Genomic DNA, 25769 nt, shown 5'->3' on the forward strand with positions numbered 1-25769 from the left:
ATGATTGTAAAGCATGGCATTTCCAATTGTATTTATTTTATTGAAAGGGGGGTCCAACATTGGTAATGAACTGATGGTGTGTGTGTGTATATGGGACCGACCTTTAACGTCACATCCGAAAGACGTGACCAGGGCTCGAACCACGAACCTCTGCATCAATTTGTAGCGCACGCCACAACGCCCAGTTATGTTAATGGGGAAAATTTGAATGGTAAATGTTCGCGGACCAAGAAAAAGACAGTTATTGATATTTCAAAAATTAGAGTATTGCGGCGAGTGGTCAGACCTGTGGTATATAAGGACAACTCCCGATTATTGGGAATTTTTTTATCTTTCCCTCAGGGGCAGTAATTAGCGTTACTTTGAAAGCCTATTGTTTATTGTTAATTGTCTTCAAAGAAAAATATAATTCTGAGTAAAAAAAAACTCTGGACGAAGACGACGTGTGTTTATTGGAGCAAAAGAGGAGCAGTTGTCCTGTAATACTTTACATCATAGTGACATCATTGCAGCAAATTTAAAGTCCCCGTTGTGATATGAAAAAGAATTACAACTTTTTAAATATTTCACATTTCTTTCAATGACTTTTTTTTACCGAGATGACCAGTTTCTCTGTTGTTGCCACCCCCCCCCCCTTAACAACATTTCACTTGGACTGGATTCACTTTCGGAACTCATTGAACATATCGAGTTAAGTCATACACATCTATGATCAAGTCTCGATGAGATCATTTATTTTATCATATCAATTTTCTCCAACGTTAGAATAAAAACATTAAAAATTAATAAGGGTTTGCAGTTTCATAATAATTGATTTTTATTTTCAAGAGCGATCGTTGATTGTGCCATTATTCATGTGAGCCACATTACAGTTTTGTTGCTATTAATTTTTATCATGTTGAATAATTCTTTACAAAAGTGTTGAATCCATTTCTGGATATTATTTCATTTTACGCACTGATATTCATGGTAATGGATGCATGGAATTGTGCATGTATGCTAAAAATGGAGAATGAATGGATTGATACAGATAGGCAAAAATTCGACAATTAATTTTAGGGAATTCTGAAAGCATGAATGCTATGAATTATCTGTGTTTTCTTCTGGTTGCTGTTTGTTTATATTTTTGCACGAGCATTTGTGACTGCATAAATATTGCTTGCTTTTATATGAGCACGTGCAAATCGTTCCTTGTCTCATTATTCAGCTTAAGGTGAAGGTCAATGGTTCCGATGATTAATAACTCAGTCATAACTTTTAACATGAAGACGTTCAAGATTGTGGTGTTTGATGAAGGTGCGTTCACACTAGACACATGATGACAGTGAAAAGTCGGTCTTTGTCGTAACTGGGCCGTAGTCATGGTAATACTACTCAGTCAATATGAGAACACTGCTATGAACACAGGGGTTTTCACAAGGGTTTTCTCCCAAAATTAAGGTAAAAATTTCGACGAAAATAAATTTGACAAGTGAAAAGTAAGGTCATCTCGTCCTGAAATACATGTTTTATCTTGATTTTTAATGATGTATTTCTTATAAAAGACCACAAATAGTAGGGGGACATTAGATATTGTATCCCTCTACTATTTTGAGTAGGGGGGCCACGCCCCCCCCCCCGTCCCCCTGGGATTTCCGCCCACGGTTTTTTACAAATCAAACAGACCGTTTCGATGAGTTCAAAGCTCATATATGGCTTATTTATTTTATTTATTTATTAGAAAATATTTATACATGATAAAAGATCAGCTGAATTGCTGTTTTACATCAATGTCCTGATTTAACAAGGTTTAAAAAACATACAAAGTTACAATATCATGATGTAAAATACATATAAATATTTAAAACAGCAGTATTCACACTATAAAGTTTGCAAGGTATATCAAGTACGTAGCTACTAAAATATAATAATGAAATACATATAAACTTATACTTCTTGAAATGCTTAACGGTTTGCTAATATCCTCTAAAAGGGATAAACGATTCACTACATACGTATATTCTATTATTCTCACTCAGTCGGTTTAGTGACTGGAGTGGTACCAAAGGGGGCAGGGATAATCGCCCTTAATTCACTACACGCTCAATTTTTTTTTGAAGTATGCATGGGGAAGAGAGAAAAAGCTGAAGAAAGAAAGGGAAAGAAAGAAGGTTATAGGGAAAAGTTTGGGCAGTTTAACGCTATAGTGCTCTTATTACATTAGAGGGAATGACGTCACCTTTTTGCCCCCCCCCCTTCATAATCCTCTGGTACTACCCATGTCGTTCTCATAAAACTTGTTTTCGTTTTCTTCAAAGATAACATGAGTGTAGACATAAAATATAGTCGTATTATCATTATAAATATAGCTTTGATAGTAATACTATAAATACAGCATGACGATAGGCCTATAGCCTGCATCCACTCGTTCTATTGTATGCCGTGATATTTATATTTTAGCAGGAAATAAAAAATGACATTTCTTTACACCATAAAGTGGTTTAATCTATATAAGCTAAGAATTGATTAGACAAAATAACTCGAGGACGTTCACGTCGTTCTTATAAAACTTGTTTTCGTTTTCTTCAAAGATAACATGAGTGTAGACATGAAACATCATAGCCGTATTCTTAGCTTTGATAGTAATACTATAAAAACAGCATGACAGTATAGGCTGCATCCACTCGTTATATGCAGTGATATTTATATTTTAGCAGGAAATAAAAAATGACATTCCTTTACACCATGAAGCGAGTTAATCTATAATCTAAAAATTGATAAGACAAAACAACCCGAGGCCGGGTAAAATCGAACCTTTGGAATATCAAATCTTCGGAATATTGAGCTTTCACGAAATTCTCTTGATGGAAAAAAAATCCCAAAACAGGATGATACAATGTTTGGTTCACATTTTGTACAGAAAACGTGTGCTGTTGAAATAACAGCACGTCATTGCTTACCATTCAATAAAATACGATAAGAAAATATCGAGTCTATAACCCACCACCATAAGCAAAATGAAAGGAAACTAAATCCACACTTAACTTGTTTGTTTTACCAGCTAATTATTTATCGCAGCGCTGTAATATAGTTCATGTCTTGGCAGTGCAAGACTACAAGTAATCATCAAAGTATCTTCTCTATAAGTTGTTTACACCTTTCTCATTTCTTGGCCCCAAGATTACACCCCTGTTGAAGTCTTGTCACTCTCGATCTAAAACAATTTTCAAACATGATTCATCGCCCGGGTATAGTTGCAGTCGTGACAAAGCGAATATCTTTGCCCGCCATGCCAACACTTACTGTATGTAATGAGAATTATAGTTTGCCTGTCATTATTATTGACACATACACTTTGCGAATTCCCTAATACCTAGTTTTCATACTGTCACGAATTGCGCCACGATTCAAACGGCGTACTTAATCGTGGAATAATCATCGTGACTTATCCGATCGTATCAGAAAATATCAGATCAGTCGTGGTAATCGTATAATGATCGTTGAAAAAATTGAATGGTTAAAAAATTTTCGCGATCAGTCACGAAAGGCCAATCGTGCACTGTAAAAACTGTGGTGTTAAAACTGACACTAATTGGTGTTAACAGAGGACCACACCCTGAGGTGTTAAAATAACACCCTAGAGATTGAACATAACACCAAAGAGTGTAAATGTAACAACCATAAGTGATGTAATAACACCCATAGGTGTAAAACTAACACCACCAATTTAACACCGGTGTAAAATAACTGGTGTGGTCCTCTATGTACACCGGTTAACACCACAGTTTTTGCTGTGTGGCTTTCGTAAAGGATCGCATGGCAGTGGGAACGAGGTATTAAGCAAATAATGTAAACAGGGAAAACTTGGCAGCGTGAAGCAAAATTTCATGTCTTTTTCCATTTCATAGGCTTGTTTCGAATTTTCTTTTGGGAATTTCTTTTTAAAAACTGAATTGTAACAAAATGTTAACATCGTATTTGTCTTGTACTGAAACATATTTTTATAGACTTATATATTCTGCAATACGATTAATAATTCTGTGAAAAGTCACTTTACAAAAGCTATATTACAGTCACAAGGAAATTGAGCGTTTATGATAATGACTTAATTGAAGAAAGTGATTACCTTACACAATACGTAAACAAATAATTATATTAGACAATGATAAAACGCTTAGCATGAAAAAGGATTATTTTCCTGATAACACTCACTTCCAAACACACAGCATGCATCAAATTATGAAATAAGGAGCACACACGTAAACATGTGATTTATAAAATAAAATAAGTGAACAAAAATAATTTTTGGTTTATCGTGGTTCGAAGTTGGATTGATTCTCGTGACGGCATTAGAAGAATTAGTTGGGTTGGTTTTTTACAAAGTTTCACGACAGTTTAATAGCCGAAACGATTGATTCATGTTGTGCCGAATACACCACAGCATTTGCCTTAAAACGTGTCTTGTTTTAAAGTAAGATGACATAATTGGCTTCTGCTTATTTCAACGGTTTACTTCCAATTCGTCTAATGCCAATTCGTCCAATTCCCAACTCGTCTACTATCATTTGGTCTACCATCAGTTCGTCCACTCACCACATGGTCTAATTGCCAATTTGTCCACTCACCATTTCGTCTAATAGCCAGTTGGTCCAATAGCCATTTAGTTGATATACCATTTGGTCTAATTGGACTAGGTGTTAATTGTGCAAAATGAATGAAAACGAAATGGATATTAGACTAACTGGTTATGAGACGAAATGGTCATAGACGAAATGGTGACTAGACGAAGGGATAATTTGAAAAAATGGTTATTGGACGAAATGGTTGTTAGACGAAATGTTGATGGAGGGAATTACATTAGACTAAATGAACTTAATGATCAAACATCACTTTCTATCATTCATTGTTCAACCATTGTGAGTGGACGAGTTGGCAGTAGACGAATTGGCAATGTACCATTTCAACTACTCGGCTTTTGCGATTGATTAATTTGGGAATCATGATGCGGATATTTTCCAGTTGCTCGTAAATTCAGGCCCCAAACAAAATGAAGATTGGTTAAAAGGGATTCTTGCATTATCTTCCGATGAAAGTGATTTTTAAGAAAAAAAAACTCATACTATTGCAACAAGCTTCTAAAGTGCAGGGACATCTAAAGACATCATTTTCAGAACTGAATTATTTCGTGATTGAGTTTCCTGGAATAGCACAGGGATAGAAATGACTTATAGATATCAAAATGTTTTAAAAGAAGCATTGTTTTCACACAAAAATGAGTTTGAAGCTATGTTCTAGATTCGTTATTTTTTCTATTTTAAATTTGAAAAAAAAAACGCAGTGCATGGTCACGGAATGGGAATCGTATTATGGAAGGATATCCTAAAATTGTAATAATATTGCAAATTTATAAAACCTTTGCAAGTGAGGATACACCCTTTTACGCGATTTTACTCTGGGCAAGTTTTAGTGACGTACTTTATATTGGGGGCTGCACTATGGAAAATGTTCAAACAGTAAGAAATGACCCCCAAACCATTTGCTCAAAGAAATTTTGTCCATGGTTTAGTGACGCGCCCCCTTTCCCGGGGGCCTGCATGGGAACAAAAAGGGTTCTGCTCCAAAATGAAGGGGATTTGCATGAGATTTTGGTCAAAACTGTAAATTTCAAAGGGGTGCTTGTATAACATAAACAGCACCCTACATCCCGAGATCATGCCCCCCCCCGCCCAGGAGCAAGTATTAGTTGTAGGTAGTATCTCCAATATTGGAATAAGGTATAGCTGTATGAAAAAAACTTTGCGACATTAACGTCCCTGTATGCCCCCTCAAACCCCCACCCCCCCCCCCCCCCCCCCCTTCCTGAAAAACGGAAGAAACTTCCCCATCGTTGCTTTACCAAAAAGATTGAGTGATATAATTTCTTGGCTGAACAGAAATCTGAGTGACTTTACAGGATGGGCTGACTCAGACATCACTCTCTCCCTCGGGGAAGGAGCCGGAAGCTACTCAGTGAGCTACCGGCGATGTGACTAGTCTATGCGTCCTCGTGAATTGCACGTCTTTATCAGAAGTCTACTGTAAGCTGTTCGAAGCTTTTGAGAACTGTTTGACAGAATTTGGAATGACAGACAATTCGAGCGGAGTGAGCTGATGCGACGTGAGGCTAGATTTTCTGGAAGAACCATTTCCCTGAGGAAAAACAATCATGAGTCCCAGTTCCCCCAGTTCTAACTTTATGCTGCACTTGACCTAAATTTTAATTATTCAACACTTGAGAATAATGATGGCAATCAATCGTGACCATCAAGAATGCGGCCTTCAAGTTCAGGATTCTTTGCCCCGATGTTCTATATAATATGCACACTAAACACTCCCTGCGAAGCAAAATACCATGCAACCATTTCGGTTCATAACCCGGTTGCCAATTTACAAGCACCTAGGAGAGGACTCCATCTCTTGAAGGGGACTTGAACCTCACCCTTGTAGTCTAGATTGATTTACCTCTACTGACGTTTTTATATGCAATGCCACTTTCGAACAAAAACACTAATAATTTTTATTACCAATGTAGGCATATTTTGATGAACTGAAAAAAATAAATTGTCAATAAATGTGTTGGAGTTAAAGGACTAAAGGCCATCGCACAGCTTACGATGGGGGCGCGATCCGATTTTTCTAATAAAACATTTTAGGATTTGATGCTAATACTGAGACATGGAATATCTTGCTGTGTAATGTTCTAAATCGTCTTGCGAATACATATTTTCAAATCTGTAACTATACTATCACACTTATTATAATAGAAGTGTATTTGATATCTAGTCGTAATGACGTCGTAGCAATCGTACGATTGGCTATATACGATTACATGAAGTTGATTTCGACAAGGGAGAAGAGGGACAATTATGGTACCCGTATATAGAAGTGCCCTTTGCCCTGACAGAAACTTGCAATAATTCATTCTTAGCTTGTAATTTATTGGATCCTAATTATAAAGAACAAAATATCTGTAGAAAGTTTCAGAGCATCACTCACACATGAGCAGCACACTGGCGACTTGAACTTGAACTTGATTTGCAAACTACTGCCTTGCCGGTGTGAACTTCAAAGGGTTCAGAAGAAAATTTTGTAAATAATTCATCCTTAATACCTATAGTTCCCACTCCGACTGTCAAGTTTTGCGCCATGATTCAAACAGCAATCTTAATCGTGGAGCAATCGTAATGATCTTATCAGATCAGTCGTGGTAATCGTATTGATCGTAGAAGAATTTTGAATGGTTCAAAAAAAAAATGTCGCGATCAGTTACAAAATGCCAATCCTGACTTTCGTAAGGGATCACACGACATTGGGAACGAGGTACTATTACTCCAAAATAAAGGTTTGCAATCATCCAAAATTGTTATGTTAGTATTCTTTCAGCTGATTTAAACCTCAAATAAAGAGGTACATTTCATTCTTTTTTCAGAAAATGAACTAAATGTGATTTTTTTTTCCAAATCGGATCGTGGACTAGTGGTAAGATGTGTGGTGGCCGTGGTAATAAACCATTATATATAATTTTACTTAACCAAACGATGGTTAGATCAAACAGTGATAAATCTAATATGCTATCTCAACCACATCTATACTGTTTTAGGTCTATAAATCGCCAGAGGAATTTCCTTTTCTGATTAATCTTTTGCCATGATACTATATTAATTTGATTATTGTAATCTCTTGGTTTGAGGTTATGTCTTAGCAAGTTATATTAGCAATCGCATTCATTTGCCAATTAAATTAAATACTGGCAGGACAAGATAGGTCAATAAAAAAGTGCTAATACAACGCGTTTCAACTAGAAAATGAGCTTGCTCGAGATACAAAACACGTCGATAAATAACATGAATAACGAGCCGAGGTGGTTTATTCCTATAAAACTGGTTTTCAACGCTTATACATTTAAAATGCAGATTATAGAGCATATCCTTTAATTGCAGGTAGAGCATACTTCACGACCGAAGCAACGAATGTGCCCCCCCCCCCCCCATCATCACAGGTGCATGGGGGCTCAGGGGCAATAATTCCCAATAAAAATGTGAAACCGTGGTTTATTTCTAAATTCGATACCACTATGCATGAAAAAATACTACTAAAATGCTGTCAAAATTATACGACTTTCTTGGAGTATTCCACACTTTTCCACCTTACTATACCTGCTCGTGTTGTCGAATCTCCTCATTAATGAGATTTTACACCATTAAAATCTACATTCATTGTTATCAATACTGGGCCCAGTATTACAAAGAGTTACGATTGATCGATCTCCATTCATCAATCTCAACTGTCACGGAAGTCCATCCATGTCATGATTTATTCTACAAGAAATTTGCACCATCTCCTTAGTAAAGAAATAGAATCACACTGAATCTTCAAGAGAACAATGACTGTATATACTCTAAAAAAAATTATCCAATATTGGGTAAAATGGGAACATGCATGTTGGTTGGGTAAAAATTTTGCGCAATGTCGCGTTGAAACAGCCCAATATGGATAATAATACCCAGCAAACATGCATGTTCTTTTTCTACCCATATGGGTAAAATTTTACTCGGTGTTTTTTAGTGTATGGATATACATCTTAGAAAATATTTTGGGCAAATTTGCATTTTAGATGTTGGCGCTGCTGGCAATGCATATTGTAGTTGATCGAATCAAATGCAACTCTTTGTAAGATCGGGTGTAAGACCTCGGGCATATGGCGTATGAACTTGAGGCACCCCCCCCCCCCCCTCCCTAGTTCCACGACCAAGAAAAAGAAAAGAAATTAAAGAAAAATCAAAGCAAAGATGGTAAGATGTGATATTTTGTATCCTTCGTAAAAATCCTTCATAATTATGCTTCCATTTCACATACAAATCTTTTTGGGGGTCCCACAGAGGCCTAAGCCATGTTCACTCTACCCCAACAAAATGTTTGGCTCATTACGATATAGTATTAGTATATTTTTTAAATCTCGAAAACTATTTCTAAATTGATTAATGAACCACTCTGGGCAAAGTTGTGATTTATTTCAATTTATTATAATAAAAACAGAATTAAAACAGTTTGTACTGAGATCCGCGTGCATGGCATGCAAGAAGGGTAATTCCCGAACTGCCGAACGGACGCAGGTTGATTACGTCACCATTTTTAGGACAATAATTATTCAAACGAATTTCCACTCGTAATCAAGATGATTGGATCTAATTGCTTGTCGGATGTTCTGTTATTCAAGAACCGTTGATATTTCCTGGACATACGATAGAAGTGGCGTTTAGTTTCTAACGGGAAATAGATCGGAGGCACGCCAATGATATAGGCCTAAGTTGTGTCGTACGTTTGCATATAGCGGTGTATTTTTTAAGCAAGTGCACACCTAGTTACCAATAATGCATATAGCATTTCCATTCATTTGAAAGCAAGATAAAAGAGCATTGTAGATTAAATGTTTTGCTCACGGGCATATAGGTATACCCCCCCGGTATACTCACGGGTATACCCCCCCCCCCACACACACACACACATTTTCTACAGCAAGCAGGGGCGGCGTCCGGGTATTTTTATAAAAGAGGGGCACAAGAGGACCTACAATTTGTTTTTCTTTTCGATTCAGAATTATAGGTATTGTAGATCTCCGCCCAAACTATATAATTTGTTTTAATTTTTGTTTGTTGTGTTCTTGCCCTCTCTTTTTTATTCTCTTGTTTCAGTTGCATTCATGCTTGAAAAGAAAAAAATAGTGGGCTATCGCCCCGCTAGCCTCTCTGTGTGGCACCATCCCTAGGAGTAGAGAGGAATATTAGAATTTCAGGTAATGTTCGATAATTTTTTTTTTTTAACTCAAATATAAAACACGAAGATCTCTTCCCTAATTTCTTATTACGATGATTGTGTCTCCGCCCCGTCAGGGTTAAGCTAATCTCTTATCTGTCTTTATTATATCTGCTAAAAAAATGGACTTGGGACTGGACAATGGAATGACGTGAAGAGATTCCAATATTATTTCAGGAAATACAAAATTTAAATTGAAACATTGTGACTAAGCTGGTTTTCCAGTGGGCCTTCGTTGATAGCATGACTTCGTCCCAAGTACCCACCCTCTCTACATATGGAGTGATTTTAGGGAAGTGGATTTTGACGATCTTCGGCAGCATCTGATTTATCAAAATAGATTAAGGACTGACTCATTTTTTCGGCACGGCATTGTGTTGAAATATATGATATAATCATTGAAAGCAAAGGAGAGAGAGAGTGGTTATGTGACATGTTATATTTTAAAAAGGAGGCGAGAGTGCGAACAATTGATGAGAGGGGAGAGAAAGAGTGAAGAGGAGATGAGGATAGAAAAAAGAGAATAAGGGTGGGAGAACGAGGGGGAGAGGGAGAATGGGAAAGGGGAGTGGTAGGAGGAAATGGTGAAGAAATTAAAGGACAAGTGAAAAAAAACTGAATTGAAATAAAATGAAATGAACGATGGATTTAAGAGCAACTTGAGAGACAATTTTAAAAAATGAAGGAGAAAACTTCTTAGCATAGTGAGGTGTTATATCATGAGAATATTCAATTCAATCGTTTTACTCAATCATTTTTAAAAATCAATAAATCATACATGCTTAACCATTTTAAATAAAGTGTTAATGATTTGGTGCCCCTAAAGCAGAAACCATACAGCACTGAGGTTTAGTGACAATAATATTTGCTTTTCTTTGGTTGTTTCATATCTGGTATGATATTTTTACATGCAAAAAAAATTCACACTTTAACATGGATAATAATGTTGCGAAAAGGCAAAATTGTAAAGTTTTGACAATAGACATGATAGATGCTTTTGAAAGTACTTGAAATAAAAAATATCTCAGAAGTTAACCGAACTTGACAAGATAAGCATTCGTAAATCGCAAATCAATATAGATTCAATGCTTTTTTACATAATACTTTATCGAATCCACTTTATTGATTTGTATATTGAAAAATACAGTTTGAGTGCGTATAACCATAACAGTACGTCCAAGTAAAAAAAAAAGTAAACCGATTTTTAGTATTATATCCTTGTCATCAGTTTCAGATTTTACAATAGAATGAGTGAAAACTCTTCTTTAATGTGAAAGCAAAATCATGAAGATGGATCTGTCGTGCATGGTAGATTATAAGCATTAAAAACTAAGGCCTGACGGAAATGATTTACACTCTAAAAATTCGAATGTTAAATCAACATTTGAAAGGTTGGAGGAGTGACAACCTTTTCCAAATATTACATCCAACCTTGTATAAAGCTGAATCCAACATTTCAAGTGTTGGGTAGAACCATTTAAAGTGGTAAATGCAATATTAAGAAAATGTTGTCACTCCTCCAACATTTCAAATGTTTATTTAACATTTCTTTTTTTAGAGTGTACCAAAAACCATCGAATCCTGAATAAATTATGCAATTTTTCCACCCAACTTGATTTTGACATCGAAATTTCAAAATATTCTTGCTCATGACCATCTTGTATAGAAAGAAGTTGAAGTAAATTCGTAAATTATATGAATTAAAAAGAAGATATGAAAAACAATTTGCCTATGCTGAAAACAATAATCGAGAACCATTTTCTCTTTTTTCGAAGACGAATTTCGCGGTTGCATAAATTTCATTTCAAGCGTGACGCACTTTTTTTTACATGCATGCTAAAGTACATAAATGTTTTATTTGCTGATAGAACGAATTCATGTTCTATAAATATTACAATCATTCAATGTCTTACATCATGTTCATATTATGGTTGTACTGTCTTTATATTTATGGCTAAAATGCACATCGGTGTTCTTTTTTTAATGAATTGCTTTTCTTAGATAAGCATGACAAACGTATCACCTGGTGAACATGTTCCATTATGGTCTATATTGAGAAAGGGAACAGAAAGAGAATGGTTTAACGTGACAGAAAAGAACAACGAAAAGATTAAAATACACGCTTCGATTCTATACAACTTTGGATTTATGGGTAACTGTGGAAACCTTTCTTTTTATTATTAGTTATTACAAAATAATGAAGTATAGAACGTAATTTGAAGGAGAATCAAGTCATTATTGGAAGAAGGGATAGTAGCGATCCACGTTATTCTTTTGATCTTGTTAAGGAATCAACTACCTTTAAATGATTTAAGACAAGACGAGAGCAAAACTCTTGTCATGACGTCAATTTACCAGCAAGACAAGAAGCCAATGGTATATCTACCATCTCCCTCACTGCATGGGATATCCTAAACTCTTTCATCTACGCACTCTGAAAATTCCCTCTGACGTATGCGCCAAAAAGGGATAAAATAAGAGGAATAATTCGGCTCACCTTAGCAACCCCCTTTTTCCGTTGAAGATAGCCTTGCCGATAGGTCTCCAGTTCTAGTTCTTTGCCCGTATTCATGACTGGCTGTATCTCAACGGGCGAAACAACAAAATGTGAAGTTTCAACAACTGTGTGGGGACATGACTCGAAAAAGGCACAAAAATCAGGTGTTGCCTGCGTCACTAAGAGGTGTTAGAAAGTGAAGTCTATATCAGTTGACTGCACGAATATCCAAACTGTAAAGTATATTCCTGTACAAGAGCGAATTTTATGAACTCCCCGCAGTCCACTCGAGCAGTTGTGAAGCTATATATTAAGAGTTCCAAAGTAAAAGCAATCTCTCTGAGCTCAATCGTCAGTTAAAGGAACCTGAATAATAGAAGAGAAAAAATGTAACGAAATAATAGAACGTTCACGATTTGATCAAAATAAATTAACTTTTATACTACAGGATAGGAAATAATTATTTCAGTTTAAAGGACTATTTTTCAGCATTGGGACTATATTCTTTTTTATTGGGGGCTACATTTTGGGGCTGTGCCCCAAAGGGAATGCACAAATTTGATAACATTTTATCGGTATAAATGTATATTTGGCTTTGTAATTGGGTTGATATCATTGGCTGTAGAAATAATGATCGCTGAACAAAAGTTCTTGAAAGAAAAGTCTAAGGAAGAAAGAGCAGAGATTAGCGAGTGAAAAGCGGCTTAGAAAAGTGACACAGAATGATGAACACAAAAGGAAATCTTTTTGAGGAGAAAGACCGTGTAAGATTTTATTATCACTTATTGGCTTAGCTGATTCTCCCTACTCCATTCTACATCCGCAAAATTTATCTTTAATCATACCATACAAACGCATATAAGAGAGATAGAAAGGTGTGTAACCGTTTTGTAGATTTGATTTGGTTGCAATTATTGAGAATAAAAATATTGTATTCTATACTCCATGCTCTGACCAAGGCGGATCACAGGAGCTATATATATAATTACCAATATCAGAAGGATGATTTAAGACTAAAACTCTGACAGCACACTTTAAAATGTAATTCATTATAACGATAATAACGGAATCAAAAGCGGAAGTTGTTGCACGAAAATAATTAAAGGTGTGACGATTCGAAACGACTCCGCAATATCAACGGGCTTTTATTATGGAAATGGGAATTTCCCCCATTGGACCATTGTTACATCGGCTATTAGGCAATGTAGAATCTAAACATCTCAATCATGATATTTCATTATAAAATGATAAAAGGCTTTGTGCAGTGCCCTTGCAGGAAATGAAAAACACTAACACTCACAAAATTGCTGTTTACTTATTCCAGGTCTGTGGATAGCCATGAAAATTACTCGACCGAAAAAAAAACCAACAATGAAAGAAATGAAATACCTATTCAATTTGTTTGACTTGTCTGGCGGAATCATACTGTCGTGAGCTCTTGAAAACCAACCTTTGAACGCAAATAATGATCAACCGTGTTTTATATAGGACGAAAATAGAAGCTTATATTGCACTGATTTTCGTGTTTCATGATTCTTCTTTTAGCTTAACGTTGTAACAGTATCTTATCTATTTGTTTATCTGTATATTCACAAAAATCTGTTAATATGCAGATAAACAGATATATAGATTTTCGACGGTTGCATGACTAGCTAGGCTAAAGAATACTTTGTAATCATGTAGATATGCATTCAAGCAAACGAAATATGCCTATTTTGGTGCTAACTTGATCTACAAGTTGCGAATTTTCATTGAGGAAATCAAATTTATGGACTTAATTATAAAGATATACGTGTTATGATCTAAAAACCCACTATATTTTATCGGGATAAGCCCGTCAATCATAAGGACCATAAGTCATAATACTGACTGGTCATAAGGACCGCTAGTCATAACGTGTAAAATCCTATACCCAAAAGCTCGCTAGTCATAATAGGCAAAAGGGGTCGCTAGTCATAAGGTCATAAGGACCATGGGTCATAAGGTCCGATTTTCATAATGCAAGATAAGGGTCGCTATTCATAATGGACCATAAGGGTAATTGATCATAAGGATCGCTAGTCATAATCAACAACGAGGGTCGGTATTCATAATACTAGATAAGGGTCGCTAGTCATAAAAAGGAAGAGGCTACATTAATCATAAGGGTCGCCAGTCATAATAGGTGATGAGGGTCGCTATTCATAATAGTAGAAAGGGTTCGCCAGTCATAATAAGGAATGAGGGTCGCCAGTCATAATAGGAGAAAGGGTTCGCCAGTCATAATAATGGATGAGGGTCGCCAGTCATAATACTAAAAAGGGTTCGCCAGTCATAAAAGTAGAAGGGGTTCGCCAGTCATAATGGTAGAAGGGGTTCGCAAGTCATAATGGTAGATGAGGGTCGCTATTCATAATAGTAGAAAGGGTTCGCCAGTCATAATAATGGACGAGGGTCGCCAGTCATAATAATGGATGAGGGTCGCCAGTCATAATAGGAGAAAGGGTTCGCCAGTCATAATAATGGATGAGGGTCGCCAGTCATAATACTAAAAGGGGTTCGCCAGTCATAATAGTAGAAGGGGTTCGCAAGTCATAATGGTAGATGAGGGTCGCTATTCATAATAGTAGAAGGGGTTCGCCAGTCATAATGGTAGATGAGGGTCGCTATTCATAATAGTAGAAGGGGTTCGCCAGTCATAATGGTAGATGAGGGTCGCTATTCATAATAGTAGAAAGGGTTCGCCAGTCATAATAAGGAATGAGGGTCGCCAGTCATAATAGGAGAAAGGGTTCGCCAGTCATAATAATGGATGAGGGTCGCCAGTCATAATACTAAAAAGGGTTCGCCAGTCATAAAAGTAGAAGGGGTTCGCCAGTCATAATGGTAGAAGGGGTTCGCAAGTCATAATGGTAGATGGGGGTCGCTATTCATAACAGTAGAAAGGGTTCGCCAGTCATAATAGGAGAAAGGGTTCGCCAGTCATAATAATGGATGAGGGTCGCCAGTCATAATACTGAAAAGGGTTCGCCAGTCATAAAAGTAGAAGGGGTTCGCCAGTCATAATGGTAGAAGGGGTTCGCAAGTCATAATGGTAGATGGGGGTCGCTATTCATAACAGTAGAAAGGGTTCGCCAGTCATAATAGGAGAAAGGGTTCGCCAGTCATAATAATGGATGAGGGTCGCCAGTCATAATACTAAAAGGGGTTCGCTAGTCATAATAGTAGAAGGGGTTCGCAAGTCATAATGGTAGATGAGGGTCGCTATTCATAATAGTAGAAAGGGTTCGCCAGTCATAATAATGGATGAGGGTCGCCAGTCATAATAGGAGAAAGGGTTCGCCAGTCATAATAATGGATGAGGGTCGCCAGTCATAATAGGAGAAAGGGTTCGCCAGTCATAATAATGGATGAGGGTCGCCAGTCATAATACTAAAAGGGGTTCGCCAGTCATAATAGTAGAAGGGGTTCGCAAGTCATAATGGTAGATGAGGGTCGCTATTCATAATAGTAGAAGGGGTTCGCCAGTCATAATGGTAGATGAGGGTCGCTATTCATAATAGTAGAAGGGGTTCGCCAGTCATAATGGTAGATGAGGGTCGCTATTCATAATAGTAGAAAGGGTTCGCCAGTCATAATAAGGAATGAGGGTCGCCAGTCATAATAGGAGAAAGGGTTCGCCAGTCATAATAATGGATGAGGGTCGCCAGTCATAATACTAAAAAGGGTTCGCCAGTCATAAAAGTAGAAGGGGTTCGCCAGTCATAATGGTAGAAGGGGTTTGCAAGTCATAATGGTAGATGGGGGTCGCTATTCATAACAGTAGAAAGGGTTCGCCAGTCATAATAGGAGAAAGGGTTCGCCAGTCATAATAATGGATGAGGGTCGCCAGTCATAATACTAAAAGGGGTTCGCTAGTCATAATAGTAGAAGGGGTTCGCAAGTCATAATGGTAGATGAGGGTCGCTATTCATAATAGTAGAAAGGGTTCGCCAGTCATAATAATGGATGAGGGTCGCCAGTCATAATAGGAGAAAGGGTTCGCCAGTCATAATAATGGATGAGGGTCGCCAGTCATAATACTAAAAGGGGTTCGCCAGTCATAAAAATAGAAGGGGTTCGCCAGTCATAATGGTAGATGAGGGTCGCTATTCATAATAGTAGAAGGGGTTCGCCAGTCATAATGGTAGATGAGGGTCGCTATTCATAATAGTAGAAAGGGTTCGCCAGTCATAATAAGGAATGAGGGTCGCCAGTCATAATAGGAGAAAGGGTTCGCCAGTCATAATAATGGATGAGGGTCGCCAGTCATAATACTAAAAAGGGTTCGCCAGTCATAAAAGTAGAAGGGGTTCGCAAGTCATAATGGTAGATGAGGGTCGCTATTCATAATAGTAGAAAGGGTTCGCCAGTCATAATAATGGATGAGGGTCGCCAGTCATAATAATGGATGAGGGTCGCCAGTCATAATAATAAAAGGGGGTCGCCAGTCATAAAAGTAGAAGGGGTTCGCCAGTCATAATGGTAGATGAGGGTCGCTATTCATAATAGTAGAAGGGGTTCGCCAGTCATAATGGTAGATGAGGGTCGCTATTCATAATAGTAGAAGGGGTTCGCCAGTCATAATGGTAGATGAGGGTCGCTATTCATAATAGTAGAAAGGGTTCGCCAGTCATAATAAGGAATGAGGGTCACCAGTCATAATAGGAGAAAGGGTTCGCCAGTCATAATAATGGATGAGGGTCGCCAGTCATAATACTAAAAAGGGTTCGCCAGTCATAAAAGTAGAAGGGGTTCGCAAGTCATAATGGTAGATGAGGGTCGCTATTCATAATAGTAGAAAGGGTTCGCCAGTCATAATAATGGATGAGGGTCGCCAGTCATAATAATAAAAGGGGTTCGCCAGTCATAAAAGTAGAAGGGGTTCGCCAGTCATAATGGTAGATGAGGGTCGCTATTCATAATAGTAGAAGGGGTTCGCCAGTCATAATGGTAGATGAGGGTCGCTATTCATAATAGGAGAAAGGGTTCGTCAGTCATAATAATGGATGAGGGTCGCCAGTCATAATAACGGATGAGGGTCGCCAGTCATAATAGGCGAAAGGGTTCGCCAGTCATAATAATGGATGAGGGTCGCCAGTCATAATACTAAAAGGGGTTCGCCAGACATAAAAGTAGAAGGGGTTCGCCAGTCATAATGGTAGATGAGGGTCGCTATTCATAATAGTAGAAGGGGTTCGCCAGTCATAATGGTAGATGAGGGTCGCTATTCATAATAGTAGAAAGGGGTTCGCCAGTCATAATGGTAGATGAGGGTCGCTATTCATAATAGTAGAAAGGGTTCGCCAGTCATAATAAGGAATGAGGGTCGCCAGTCATAATAGGAGAAAGGGTTCGCCAGTCATAATAATGGATGAGGGTCGCCAGTCATAATACTAAAAAGGGTTCGCCAGTCATAAAAGTAGAAGGGGTTCGCCAGTCATAATGGTAGAAGGGGTTCGCAAGTCATAATGGTAGATGAGGGTCGCTATTCATAATAGTAGAAAGGGTTCGCCAGTCATAATGGACGAGGGCCGCCAGTCATAATAATGGATGAGGGTCGCCAGTCATAATAGGAGAAAGGGTTCGCCAGTCATAATAATGGATGAGGGTCGCCAGTCATAATACTAAAAGGGGTTCGCCAGTCATAATAGTAGAAGGGGTTCGCAAGTCATAATGGTAGATGAGGGTCGCTATTCATAATAGTAGAAGGGGTTCGCCAGTCATAATGGTAGATGAGGGTCGCTATTCATAATAGTAGAAGGGGTTCGCCAGTCATAATGGTAGATGAGGGTCGCTATTCATAATAGTAGAAAGGGTTCGCCAGTCATAATAAGGAATGAGGGTCGCCAGTCATAATAGGAGAAAGGGTTCGCCAGTCATAATAATGGATGAGGGTCGCCAGTCATAATACTAAAAAGGGTTCGCCAGTCATAAAAGTAGAAGGGGTTCGCCAGTCATAATGGTAGAAGGGGTTCGCAAGTCATAATGGTAGATGAGGGTCGCTATTCATAATAGTAGAAAGGGTTCGCCAGTCATAATAATGGATGAGGGTCGCCAGTCATAATAGGAGAAAGGGTTCGCCAGTCATAATAATGGATGAGGGTCGCCAGTCATAATACTAAAAGGGGTTCGCCAGACATAAAAGTAGAAGGGGTTCGCCAGTCATAATGGTAGATGAGGGTCGCTATTCATAATAGTAGAAGGGGTTCGCCAGTCATAATGGTAGATGAGGGTCGCTATTCATAATAGTAGAAAGGGTTCGCCAGTCATAATAATGGATGAGGGTCACCAGTCATAATACTAAAAGGGGTTCGCCAGTCATAATGGTAGATGAGGGTCGCTATTCATAATAGTAGAAAGGGTTCGCCAATCATAATAATGGATTGGGGTCGCCAGTCATAATAGAAGAAAGGGTTCGCCAGTCATAATAGTAGATGGGGGTCGATTTTCATAATAGTAGAAGGGGTTCGCCAGTCAAAATGGTAGCTGAGGTAGATGGTAGATTTTGCGTATTGATCTTCAACCCACTACATTTAGCAAATGAATCCAAAATATTTAGTACATTACAGAAACTGGCAGCTGCACCATTGAGAAATAAAACTGTGTCATCCGCATTTTAAAGAACTTTGTATTCTTTTAAGCCAACATAAATTCGTTTGGCAGAGTGTGAATTTCGAATTAACAACCCAAGACTTTTAGCGCTTAACAAAAACGAATCTTAATGTCATTTGCCCATTGACTATAACACTAGAAAATGCATTCTGATCAAGTATTTTTTATTCATGTCATGACAGATTTGCCAAATTTAAAAATGGAAAGCGTTTTAAACAAAAAATCATGAAAAATCAGAAATCAGGAATATGTTTCTTCTCCATATACACAATTAAATAATACAAAATTTTCCTATTTTCACCAATAAATCGTCCAGACAAGAATCCTGATTGATTAACATGAATAATTATATGGTAATACTTTTTAAAGTCTGTGAGCAATACAACTTTACAACTGTTTACAAACAACATTCAACAATGAAATTGATCTCCAATTTTTGATGAAATGTCTTACTTTGTCACCTTAAGGAATTAATGTTATCAAGCCATTATTGTTTGTGAGATGGATAATTTTCCAGAAATATAAGCAAAATTCATACTTCGTACCAAGAATATACCTAAGTCCTGAAAGAATGCTTTAAAAAAATCAGTTGTAAATCCATCACGTCCAGGAGGCTTATTATTTTTCATATTTTTTTAATGCAAAATCAACTTCACTGTAAGATATTTCTCCTTCTAAAGAAGAATCGTCTTCCTCTGTAAGACTATGGAAACTCTCTTCTCTAATAAGATAAAAAAAAAAGTTCTTCAGCATCACTATTTCCATGATATTTATATTTATATAACTGTTCATTATATGACCCAATTTCTCTTAAGATGTCTGGTTGTTCTTGCAATACTGTACCATTATCATGAATCAATTCAACAAATGTTGAATAGGGGGGGGGGGCGGAATTTTTTTCAGACATATTTTCCCCGATCGGCCACTCGAAGATAATTTTTGGTTTCTTTGAAGGGGTAATCCTAATACTCACTTCTTAGCTTTATTCCTATGAATAAACATTTATGGACAATATCATCTTTATTTATATAATGTGAGCGCGAAGCGCGAGCTAATTTTTTGGAAATCCTTTGTATTTTTTCTGAAAAAGATGTGCATGCAAATGAATAACTACTACGAACGTGAAGCGCGAGCAGAAATGACTGAATGGCTGATTTTGTGGACAACTCTCCATTTGTTTTGTACACATATTTTCAGATTTTCCCCTTTATTTTACATATTTCACATTATCACCTCCTGACCTTGACATATATGGTGTGGATTATATTTTCCCATGACATATGTTGTGCTCAGAAGGAGGCAAGATGCAACTTGAAAGATAATGAGGAAAATCTGAAAATTTGTGTACAAAACAAATGGAGAGATGTCCACAAAATCAGCCATATTGAAGCACGTTTGCCAATTTAAGGATGCCCTTAGAAAGTACAACAAGAGTTTTCAAACTCCCATAACTTGCTTATTTCATAACCGATTTTGATGAAACTTTTTTTTAAATTGATCCTTTCATTTTACTCTTTCAAGTAAAATTGCTTTTCTTCTTGGGTTTTGGTTTCCTTTAATATAGCGAGCGCAAAGCGCGAGCAGAAATTGTTAATATAATATATTAAAAAGAAAACAAGGAAAAATATATTTTTTGAAATGGAAAAGGAAGGAAAGCGGGAAGAACGAAAGAAAAACATTTGAGAAAGAACAAATCATTCTGAAATAGACCTATATAGTGCAATAGCATGATGGGAAATAAATTAAAAGATGGCAAACAATAGCGGGAAATGAAGGTAGAATGGAATTAGTCAAAAGCTAAATTGGAAAACAAAGAAAAGGGACAAGAAATAAAAACTTAATAACACGACCGGGCTGACGAGGATAGAAAATAAAGAGCGAGAAGAAAGAGGAACTGCATACAACATTGTGCTATTAGCTTGCTAAATTTTATGCAAAAAAAGCTACCGGGGCTTTGCCCCAGACCCCAAGCAGTAGGGGCTCTTCATCTATGACCTTCAAATGGCTCTATTACGCCCCCCCCCCCCTTTAGGGACCCTTCCTACATTAAGCTTTACTTTCAATCACTGGCGTACAGGCGCAGGGGGGGGGGTCTTGGTTCAACACCCAAGAGGAAATTAAAGAATTTATGGGAGACAACGTATAATGAAATTAATGGAAACAATGAAATGTGTTATTTGCTCAATATAATGGAGAAATCTATCACATAATTAGAATTTAATTTCAATAGGCATTTTTTTTCCAGCTCACTTGCTCGCTGGCGACTTCCCCCCACATTGCTATGTTTTGCCCCCTCAAAATATTTGGTTCAACTGGGTTGAATAAATGTGTTGTGTAAAAGCTATATTCTGTATATACCCGCAATTTGATTAAATAGCGGCAATCTGCGAGGTTTAAATGGCTTTGATATCAAGAAGTTCCGGGGGCTCCGCCCCAGACCCCAAACGCATAGCACTGCCGTATATGAGTATGGAAGGGTTGGGCCATGGTCCCCAAAAGTTTTACCATGTAAAAAAAGATATCTCAAATTTAGATTCTCATGAAAATGTGATTTTTTTCTCGCTTCGCTCGCTCGGGACTTATTTTAAGCAGCTTTTTTAGCACATGCGCCATACTGCGCCCCTTGATTTTGGTTTTGTTTACTCTGCACGCTACTGCCGCAAATAATCCTGTTAACAGTGGCGTACAGATCACAAAAAAGGGATGGAAAGAGAGAAGAGTGAAATATATTCTCTGGATATCATGTCAAAATCTATCACAAAATTGGATTTTTGTATTAAAAATGTCAAAATTTTTGCTCGCTCGCATCGCTCTTTTTTAAAAGATAAATTCTGCCTGATACACAATGTCTTGCCCTTTCGAAATCGTCGCCTAATTACACCATTGCGCCTGTTTATTCCATGATATGACCGGGAAATTTTTGTCTCTTGCCCCCCCCCCCCCCCCCCCTCCCTTGGCCACCGACCCCTGTTACGCCGCTGTTTACACCTAAAAACGGGACACTCCATTCATGTTTTGTAAATCATGAAAAGGATGAGTAATTGGATATCTTTCTACATTGAGCGCAAAGCGCGAGCACAATTTTTTTTATATTGTGGAATAAAACTGGATAATGATTTATACAGAGAACAAGCTGCGTATCTGAATAAACGCGCGCGTGTTTCAGATTTAGACCTAGAATCTGAGTGGGCATTCTAAATACCTTTTGTCATCGTTAAAATCGATAAAGTGTGAGCGTGAAGCGCGAGCTTAAAACATTTGATATTCCGATCTGAAAAGGGTCAATTTAAGCTCTGTATTTCAAGCACTTTGTAGGAAAAATTGTGAGGTGGATATGGATGAGATTTAAAAAAGAGTTTCATTATTTTAATTTCATTCAAAAGTTTCATTATTATTACTTTGAGTTTTGACATAGGACCAGGACATTCCAAGAGCATTGTGTCATCATATGAAAATTATGGCTATAAGAAAAAAAAGGGACAATTTGATTCTTAAATTAATATCTTATTTATTAACCTAATAAGCCTAATGTGAGAGCGTGAAATCTATTAATATTATGACCTGAAAACTATACATTTAAAGCACTTTTGTATTTATGATTTATGAAGAAGATGCATGAGTTGATAGATTTTCAACAATCAATGCGAGCTATAATCGCGAGCCGAAATTTTTAAAAATTCAGACCATAAAACAAAAAGTTTTGCTGAGCACTTTTTAAAAATCACTTTGTAAATCAAACAAAATAATGAAAGTACGATTTCTGAGCTGAAATATGTTTTCTATGTTGACTTCAAATTTTAATATTTCAATCTCCATATTGATATGTAAATCACCTTACATGCAATGCAAGCGAGAAGCGCAAGCGATTTTTTTTTTATAGTGACATTAAGGATTTTAAAAATCATTTTCCTAGGCTTCCCCTCATCTTATTTTATTCACTCGTCTTCCTCTTCTTGTGTTTCCCCTTCTTTTTTCTCCTCTCTTTTCCCTTCTTTTTCTTTTTTTTCTCTCTTTCTTTCTTTCTTTCTTTCTTCCCCCCTTTTATTTTTTTTGCTCCGCCAATGGGGGGGGGGGGGGGTGGGCCCCTCGGACCCCCTAGATCCGCCTATGAACAGTGTATAAAAAACAACTGATAATCAATAATAAATCTGAGTTTCTCTTTTCTAACAGTTTCAAAAGCTTTACCATGAAGACAATATCAAGATACTGTAAAAACATTTAGCTAACACAATCTCTAAACTGATCATTGTGTGATCGGTACGATATCCTAAATCAATATTTAGGATATCGTGGAGGTGCCGTGGCCGAGTGGTCTAAGGCGCCTGGCTATACATGGAAAGTCCGGGGTTCGATCCCCGGCCGCAGCAGCTATGCCCGTGAGCAAGGCATTTAATCTACAATGCTCTTTTATCCTGCTTTCAAATAAATGGAAATGCTGTATGCATTATTGGTAACTAGGTGTGCACTTGTTTAAAAAAAAAATAAATAAAAAAAAAATAAAAATATCACATTTTCTAACCAAAGAAATAATATCTGAAGATATCAAAAAATAATGTTTTCTACTTTGCTTCAATGGTGTGGGCTGTCTCCAAGTATAACATTTTGGATTTGGATTTAACTGACGCCATGGATCAACTAAATTAACTCACTGACTCAAAACATTGGACCAGGTTCCAATCACCACATAGGATTTTATGAGGATCATCATAGTCCAATAAGATACTTTCAATACATCTAAAAAATTTAGGGTCATTTTGCCCATACAATGAAATCAATGAAATAAGGAACATACTTTCCATCAGTGTCGCATTTTACTCTCTTAATAACAAGTTGTATGTTTTATCAAATAATATAGCATTGCATTAGATGATATATATGAGAAAAAAACCTTCCTCCCACTCCTTTAAGATGCTTTCTTCCAAATCCTTTACAAATGAGTGTCCTGTAAACAATGAATATTTGTTTTTTTTTCCTTTTCAAAAAATGAAATATATAATATGAAGGAATAATTTCATGCTCATATCATATTCAACATCAACTAAAAAAAAGTATAATATACATAGAAAAGACATTTTTCTTAAAAAAAACCTCTATTAAAAAAAAGGCTTTTAGAAAATACTGTGGTACAGGTTTAGGTCAACACTATCTTAAATGCATATATTCAAAGAAGATTTCCTTGTTATTGGAATCATTCACAATCTACACCTTTTCGCCTAAAGATAATTTGATTTTTTTTAGGGGAGGGTGTCATTTCTAACAACTTCTGCTGGTTATGATGAAAAAAAAATCGCCGTAGGTAAAAAAAATGCCCTTTTTCAAAAGGAAAAAGCCTTTTGGCAAAATGAAATGTGCTCTTTTTTCAAAACTAAATACTGTTCTTGAAGTCCAACAAAACATTTCAGGATGGTCACAAAAGTAATGTCAATAACATGAGATAATTTATCTTTCTAAAGGGTGTCATTTTTAATAGCTCCTGCTGGTTATGATTTAAAAAAATCCCATTTTTCAAAATAAAAATGTGCTCTTATTCGAAATTAAATACCCTTTTTGAACTACAATATAATACATATTAGGCTTGAAAATCACATTTTTTTTGTGTTCTCACGCTTTGCGCCCACCTCAGCTATTATGTAGCAAAGTTCCCTTCTACTGACAGGCGAACCCCTTCCACTATCATGGTTAGCGACCCTCTTCTACTAATAAGACTAGCGACCCTCATCTACTATTATGACTAGCAAACCTCTACTACACTGTAAAAATTAATTGCTAATTCAGCACTTACAGTGCTTGTATAGTGACTGCACTACTAGTGCTGATTTTCTAGTTCAAATTTAAACTAGAAAACCAACACTCCCAGTGCAATCACTATACAATCACTGTAAGCGCTAAATTAACACCTAATTTTATACAATGTACTATTATGACTGGCGACCCTCATCCATTATTATGACTGGCGAACCCCATCTACTATTATGACTAGCGACCCTCATCTACCATTATGACTGGCGAACCCTTTCTCCTATTATGACTGGCGACCATTATTATGACTGGCGAACCCTTTCTACTATTATGAATAGCGACCCTTATCCACCATTATGACTGGCGAACCCCATCTACTATTATGACTAGCGACCCTCATCTACCATTATGACTGGCGAACCCCTTCTACTATTATGACTGGCGACCCTCATCCATTATTATGACTGACGAACCCTTTCTATTATTATGAATAGCGACCCTCATCCACTATTATGACTGGCGAACCCCTTCTACTATTATGACTAGCGACCCTCATCTACCATTATGACTGGCGAACCCCTTCTACTATTATGACTGGCGACCCTCATCCACTATTATGAATGGCGACCCTTATGATCAACGAACCCTTTTCCTCCTTATGACTGGCGACCCTCTTCCTTTATTATGACTAGCGACCCTCTTGTTTGATTATGAATGGCGACCCTCATCCATTATTATGACTGGCGAACCCCAGCTACTATTATGACTAGCGACCCTCATCTACCATTATGACTGGCGAACCCCTTTTAATATTATGACTGGCGACCCTCATCCATTATTATGACTGGCGAACCCTTTCTACTATTATGAATAGCGACCCTCATCCACTATTATGACTGGCGAACCCCATCTACTATTATGACTAGCGACCCTCATCTGCCATTATGTCAGGCGAACCCCTTCTAATATTATGACTGGCGACCCTCATCTATTATTATGACTGGCGAACCCCATCTACTATTATGACTAGCGACCCTCATCTGCCATTATGACTGGCGAACCCCTTCTA

At 37.2% G+C, this 25769-nt stretch overlaps 1 protein-coding gene across 2 annotated transcripts in view; it reads right to left on the reverse strand.

The window, feature by feature from the left end:
• Positions 1 to 25769, reverse strand: part of LOC121422515 (chromatin-remodeling ATPase INO80-like) — a 40660-nt gene that overhangs the window by 10343 nt on the left and 4548 nt on the right. For both annotated transcript variants that reach the window (XM_041617637.1, XM_041617635.1), the window contains exon 2: positions 12329 to 12694. In XM_041617637.1, the coding sequence (XP_041473571.1) occupies positions 12329 to 12403 (75 nt within the window). In that variant the 5' untranslated portion in view covers positions 12404 to 12694. The remainder of the gene's footprint in view (positions 1 to 12328; positions 12695 to 25769) is intronic.

The sequence above is a fragment of the Lytechinus variegatus genome, chromosome 10 (assembly GCF_018143015.1).
Source record: "Lytechinus variegatus isolate NC3 chromosome 10, Lvar_3.0, whole genome shotgun sequence".
Lineage (NCBI taxonomy): Eukaryota > Metazoa > Echinodermata > Echinoidea > Temnopleuroida > Toxopneustidae > Lytechinus > Lytechinus variegatus.